At 25.3% G+C, this 7,381-nt stretch overlaps 1 protein-coding gene across 1 annotated transcript; it reads right to left on the minus strand.

Moving 5' to 3' along the window:
- Positions 1-6,796: 6,796 nt before the first annotated feature.
- OCT59_015918 (uncharacterized protein) lies at positions 6,797-7,167 on the minus strand (the record flags this gene model as incomplete). Its single annotated transcript, XM_066132141.1, has 2 exons — positions 6,797-7,007; positions 7,136-7,167. 2 exons carry the CDS (start codon positions 7,165-7,167, stop codon positions 6,797-6,799), a joined length of 243 nt encoding a protein of 80 aa, XP_066003159.1.
- Positions 7,168-7,381: the final 214 nt, after the last annotated feature.

Consider the following 7,381-nt stretch of genomic DNA (forward strand, 5'->3'; position numbering starts at 1 on the left):
AAATAAAATCCTTGAAAGAAAAAGAAAAAAAAAGTAATGCTAAAAATATTACAAAAAAAATAAATAAAGAATTATTTTCTACCTAAAATCTAATTTGCAATTTTCGTCTGGAACTCTTTATAAAAGAAGAAAAAAAGAAGATAAACTACTTTACAGAAACCTTCAATTTTTCTAAATATGTTTACAATATCTTTACAATATAACAGACACATCACTTTAGTATTTCTGTTATTTTCGTTCTAACTATATGCTTACAATATGTAGAAAATATTACATGAAAAATCTGACAATCATATATCAAAAATATGTTTCGGATTTATATATTATATGACAATCACATATCAAGCATATATTATAAATATAATTAGTATATTATTTTTATATGGTAAAAATACATGATTACTCTTTTTATAACTATTATATATCTAATATATGTAAATAATATTGCAAAATTATGTAAATAATATAATAATTACATGCCAAAATATAATAACAGTAATTAATAATAATATGCCACAAAGTTATATGTCGTCAAAAATTTGTTTCTACCAAAGCCTTACGTGTTCAAATACTCAAAAAACTTGTCATCTAAAAAAAAGTATATGAAATGTTAGTGGTCATTTCATTCAAAAGAATTAGTTCAAAATAAAAGTAAAAAATTTACCAGATCTTCCACTTGCCCAAGCACTTAAAAACCAGCTATCTACAAAAAAAATATGTAACATTAGTAGCTGTTTCGTTCAATAAAAAAATATTAAAAATTTTACTAACGTCTACTCCAAAGACTGAAAGATACGCCTAAAAAAAGAATTAAGAAATGGATTGTAAGTAAAGTTGTTAAAAATAAAAAAAAGTTAATATTCTAAAACTTTACCTTTGGGATTTCAGTATCCAAATTAGAGCCAATTTCCCTACAAAAAAACAAAGAAGTAATGAATGCTAAAAATAGTTCTTTTTAGTTGAAGTTTCAAAAAATTCATTTTGAAACTCATTTGCAGAGCATCCAAAATTACGACTAGTTACTAGCTTTTAAAAGCCATACTGGCTAAAAATCCAAAAATTAGATGCCAAAACCAATAAAATAAAATATAAAAAATATTAATATTACCTCTTCTTTGTTGAAATTTTCGAATTTTTAAATTTTTAACAAGTTTAATACCTTTGCCAAGTTACCATGCATCCAATATCCGGATAATAAGTTGTTTACAAAAAAATAAACAAATTGTTAGAAATCATTCATTAAGATAATAATAAACAAAATTAAAATTCTACGCGTTTTGACTTCTGAAAGTATCATCTAAAAAAAAAAGAATGTTCCACCAACGTCCAAAGAGCCAAAGAGCTAACCGCCTAAAAAAAAAGAAAAAAATAGAAATTAATAACTATCCTTTAAAAGGTGGAATAATGAAATTTAAAAATATCTTACCAAAATCCCACGCCTTGATTTTGTATTGAAGTTGTGGTTAATTTGGACGTACAGTGCTTGGATATGTTGCCTAAAAAAGAAAAGAACAAAAATATCAGTAATGTTTTGTTAAAAACAACATTAGAAAAAATGTCACTCACCATCCATCAAAGATATTGAAAAGCTGTCTAAACTACAAAATGCAAAACAAAAAATGTTAATTAATGTTTCGTCACATAAAAACCAAAAAGAACATAATTTATGATATACTTTCTAAACATTTTGTTAATATAATCGTTGCTTTTTAGTAATTTTCCAATGGTTATGTTACTTCAAATTTCCGACACGTCCAGTTGTCTAAAAAAAAGAAATTAGAAGTTGTTTTTTAAAGATGAAGTAATTAAATTAGAAATTTAGAATATTATTATGACACTTACTGAAATATTATGTCCAAAAACCAAGAAGTCAAGGAAAAGATAAATAAGGAAGGAAAGGAAAAGGACGAAAAGGGATGGTAAAAGTGAGAGGAAGGGAAAGAGAAATTACAAGAGAGGTAATGGAAAAGGTCAGAAGAAAAGGGAAAAGAAGATACAAGGAAAAAAGGAAAGGATAATTATGAGAGGAAAAGGAAACTACAAGAGGAAGGGGAAATTACGAAAGGAAAAAAAAAGTTTAAGCTTAAACTAAAAAAGATTAAACTTTGACCAGTTGAATTGATAAGCTATGGTTAACAACATTTTATAGTATTTAGCCGACTAATATTATATCTGAATTTTAGCCAAAAACTAAAGTCGTGTTTGATCACGTGATTTTTAATAGTGCAGGCATGATAAATAGATATGTGACAAATAATTTTTCAACTCTCAAAAAAATTCAAGTCCCTGGGATATTATTACTATCGATCTGTGTCAGGGTCACGTGATAGCAACAGAAATTCAAATCGTAATATAAAGTATATATTTATAAATTAAAGCTTATAAACTTTAAAGTATATATTTATTTAAAATAAACTTAAAAATATAATAAATGATACAATGCCAGTAAAATAAAATATAATATATCATTAATATTGCTGCCTCTGCTGGCGATCTGCAATATTACCAATAGCGAAGACTATATCTAAAACTAAACTAAATAAAAACCCAAATCCAAATCCCATCATTCGTTCGTGCTATATATATTGCTCTTTATTTCAGTATAAATTATACTACTAGATATAAATTATACTTCGTATAAATTACATTAGATATAAATTATACCAAGTATAAATTATACTATGTGTAAATTATACTGTTACTCCGCCGATCATTTAGATTACATACGAATTTCTTAGAATTTCAGTGTGGTGCAGATCGGTCACCATTCTGCGTAACAATATATAGTAAAAATGAAAAACGGGCACGATGAATATAATAATGTCATGTGATCAAACACAGCTTTAGACGCTCTCCGAAATCAGTAGTTGATTTTCAGCTGATTTATTATGAGTTCAATTTAGTTGAATCATTACCAGTCCGAGAATTATTGTCCTCATTTCTTTCATTCCAAAAATGTAAATTTATTTTATCCTTTATAAAACAATTTTCCTTTTAGTTTCTCACTTGGGTTATTGATTTTTGCTTAATCCTTTTCATTACTTCTAAAACAAAAAAAAAAAATATTTTTTTTTGTTAATCAAAATTTTCTTTTAATTAAAAGCCAAAGCAAGAAATGTTGTAATCATTTGTATTGTTACTGGAGCTGGAAGAATGATAGAGTAAATTTTAACATATAAATTTAAAACATATAAATTTAAAAGTAAATTTAATGTGTATTTTTTGAATATATCAAACACATCACAATTGTATGTTACTCATACATTACTTATATTTTGTTTTCAATATGAATTTCAGTATATAAAGAACATATCTCAAATGTATTTTAGATATACGTTGATTATATTTTGTTTTTAATATAAATTTTGGCATATAAAGAACATATTATCAATATATCTTAATAATATGTTAACCTTATTTATTTTAATATGCATTTTTAAAATATATCCAACATATTACAATTATATGTTGGTTATACATTACTTATATTTTGCTTTTAATATGAATTTTGGCATATAACAAACATATTTTAAATGTATTTTAGATATGTATTGGTTATATTTAGTTTTTAATATAAATTTTGGCATATAAAGAACATATGATCAATATATTTTGCTTGTATATTGACTATATCTTAGCAATATTGCATACATGGTAATATGCTATATTCATAAATGCTATTTATCAGTGATATATCAAACATATTTAGGAAAATCGAAAGTTTCTGTAAAGTAATTAATAAGAAAATCACCTCCAAGAATTGAACTTGGACACAAAAATTGTGGAACCAACGGTGATGGATTTTGTTGAGTTGTTAAGTTATTAAGGAAAGAACTCAACAAAGGAATGAAATAAAGGGTATCACATGTGAAGAAGGAAATCACATGAGATAGATCAAATGATCACAAGAAAGGTAAATTTTACAAGACAAAGGATCTCTCTGACACCAATTAGCACAGTGCAATGCTTCATGGGCGATGCAAACGATCCCCTTATAAAATTTATCTATCTAAGAATGGTCAAATGATCAAGAAAGGGTAAATTTTTACAAGACAAAGGATCTCTCTGACACCAATCAGCACAGTGCAATGCTTCATGGCGATGCAAACGATCCCCTTGTAAAAATTATCTATCTAAGAATGGTCAAGTAATCCCAAGTTGACCAAAGGGGAAAGATTACGTCTCCATGCTATATTTGGTAAGCAATGGGCCAAGCTACGTAATATAAGTTTATTAATTAAGCTATTGGGAGATAAGGAGAATAATATTCACTAAATAGGTTATTTTATAGAGTAGAGAATAAGAAAAGATGAGAATCTGAATTATGCAATTGAGTAAATAAAGAAAATGAAGAAGAATAGGTAATAATGTAAATAAAATACGAAAAAGAATTGATAATAATATGGATAATAATAAATGTTTAAAAGAATAAAATATATTAAATAGATATGAAGGAAGAGAAGGGAGTTGGTTGAGAGAAATGATTATAGTGCACATGAATTTCAATAAGTGAAGAATTAGGACAATTGTATTATTGAGAATGTTGGTATATATGAGGAGAATTATAAAAAGAATGTAAAAAAATCCGGTAAGTAATGGTAAATAATGTTGAGATGTTTCAATGATAGGTTGAGGGTGATTGTAACATTTGTTGATAGGAAATTCATTTAAAATAGTATTGGCAATATTTGAGCACAAATGATAAGACATTTTTGTAATTACAAGTTAAAAATTTGAATTGAAATTTGAAAAAGTTTGGTTTGATGTTTGAAAATAATAATATTGAATTTGGTTTTTAATTTTTTCCTTGAGGAAATTTAAGGGTATTTATATATTTTTTAAAACCCTTTGAATACATAGATACATAGTGACTAATAATAAAATAGATAAAAAGAATCAAGATTATCTATGAGTCACAATTAATTTATAAATTATTTAACCTAAACTAGTAATATTTATTGATTTAATGATGACTAATATGTATAATTGTGGCTTATAGTACATAGTTAATATTATTTACAGATTTTACTCCCTATAAACAAAGATTATATGATATTGTGTAATATTCCCATATTATTAAAGCTTTTATTATTGTTAATTAAAATAAATTTATTAAAATTTTATTCAAGCTAAATTTATTTTTGATATATAGTTTAGCAATGGTTTTAGTATAAAGTTTTTATTGTATAATATTCTCTAATTGGGAGTTGAAGTGTGTACTATGCTTATGTTCGGACAATAAAAAAAGTATACTGATAAAGTCTATCTAAGTTATATGGAAAATTTGCAAATTATAAATATACTGCGTGTTGATAAAATATGTTAGTTTGCATTATTACTCATATAAAGTCAACGATATTACAGTATCTAATCTCTAATCTCATAATTAACATGTAAAGTATTATCAATATCACGCGTGATATACATAAAATTTTGATAGTTACACAAGATCCTAGAATTTAATATTCCCTAATTTGGAGTTGAAGAGTGCACTATGCTTATGTTTCGGACAATAAAAAAAGTATACTGAAAAGTCTATCTAAGTTATATGGAAAATTTACAGGTGTAAGTATAATAAATTTATATACTGATTATAATATACTGCGTATTGATAATTACTCATAAAATCAACGATATTACAGTATCTAATCTCTAGTCTCATAATTAACATGTGAAGTATTATAAATATTTTATCTAATAAAATAACTTACAATAATATATCAAATTTTTGGAAAAACACGTAATATAACTTGCCAAACACCCACTTTATTACGTAAAAATCAATTTTTATTGTACTGTATATGAGATATGAAATTACTTTGATATTTTGTTATTAAATGACATAAAGAGACATGATGAGATATAATGTAATGATACAAAGTTTCTTCAGATCTACTCAGGTGGGATATGAAAGCAAAATGTTTTTTTTTTAATTTAGAAACTGTTTTGTTATTGAAATGATTAAAATACGCAGTAATAATTAAATAGAAAGTAATTTACTATAATTTTTATTTAAAATAGTATATACAAAAATAATATCCTCTTCAATTTATTGGTTAAGAGAACTGCAATTACCCATAGCAGGTCTTTGACATTTAATAAAATAGAATAATTCCAAATTATTGATGAAATTAGTCAAGGAATTGATTCGGTGCCAATTTTATTTTTTTAATTTCTTTTTAAATTTATCCTTATTTTCACGTAATAATTGTATACTACGGATAGTGTTTGGATCCGAAGCGGTTTTATCCGGTTTTTATCCGGTATCCGTTTCGGTTAATTCAGGATGGAACTATCAGAATTACCAATTTTTTGATTCATAATATATTAAATATTCTGGTCGAAATTATAGTCTATTCAGAACTGAGATTTACAATCTTTTTTCGGCAATAATCTCATTTAAAATATTTAAGATTTTATCCGGATCAAAACACTAACTACGGATGTAATAAAGCTATTTCTAATAATACTTCAGTACTGTGCAAATCATCCGCCATTACATCGCCAATATAACGTGATACAATTCAATTTAAAATACTTGCTTCGCCAAGATGACTTTAAGTTATATTTTATTTAATAATTAAATTTATAATATTAAAGATTTAAAGTCATTCATTTTAATAATAAATATAATAATATTAATATGATAAAATATAGAATAAATAATAAATTATACAAAATATATGATATAAAAAAATAATCAAAATATTGAAACGATACGATTTTGAACTATTATAAAATATGATTAAGAATGTAAAACTATGAACTCATCATTTCTAGTCTTTTTTATGCATCTTTATCCTCTTTTAGCAGCATCTTTATACAATTCAATTGCCTTTTCTTTATCAATTTCGGTTCCAATCCCATTCTCATAACAGCATCCAAGTATATATATTCCATTTAAATATCCTTTTTCAGCTGATTTTTTATAATACTCAAATGCTTTAACTTCGTCTTTTTCGATACCAATTCCATCTTGATGACATTTACCAAACAATAATACGCAACTTCATATCCATTCTCGTACCAATAAACTGCTTTACTCAAATCTTAATCGATTCCTTTGCCTTTTTTGTATAAATATCCTAGACTACATTGTGCGTTATTATACTCATGTATAACTGATTTTTCATACCATTCAATTGCTTTTTTTATATCTTTTTGCATTCCTCTACCATTTTCATAAAAATATCCTATTCTATATTGTGCAGTTTTATTTCCATCTTCAGCTGCTTTTTTGTACCAATAAATTGCATTTCCTAAGTCTTGATCAATTCCTTCTCCATTTTCAAATGAATATCCTAAACAATATTATGCAAAACTACACCCTTGTTTTATTTCAAAATTTATTCTTGTTTGTTGTACGATACTGCGACTATGT

The sequence above is a fragment of the Rhizophagus irregularis genome, chromosome 24, assembly GCF_026210795.1.
Source record: "Rhizophagus irregularis chromosome 24, complete sequence".
Taxonomy (NCBI): domain Eukaryota; kingdom Fungi; phylum Glomeromycota; class Glomeromycetes; order Glomerales; family Glomeraceae; genus Rhizophagus; species Rhizophagus irregularis.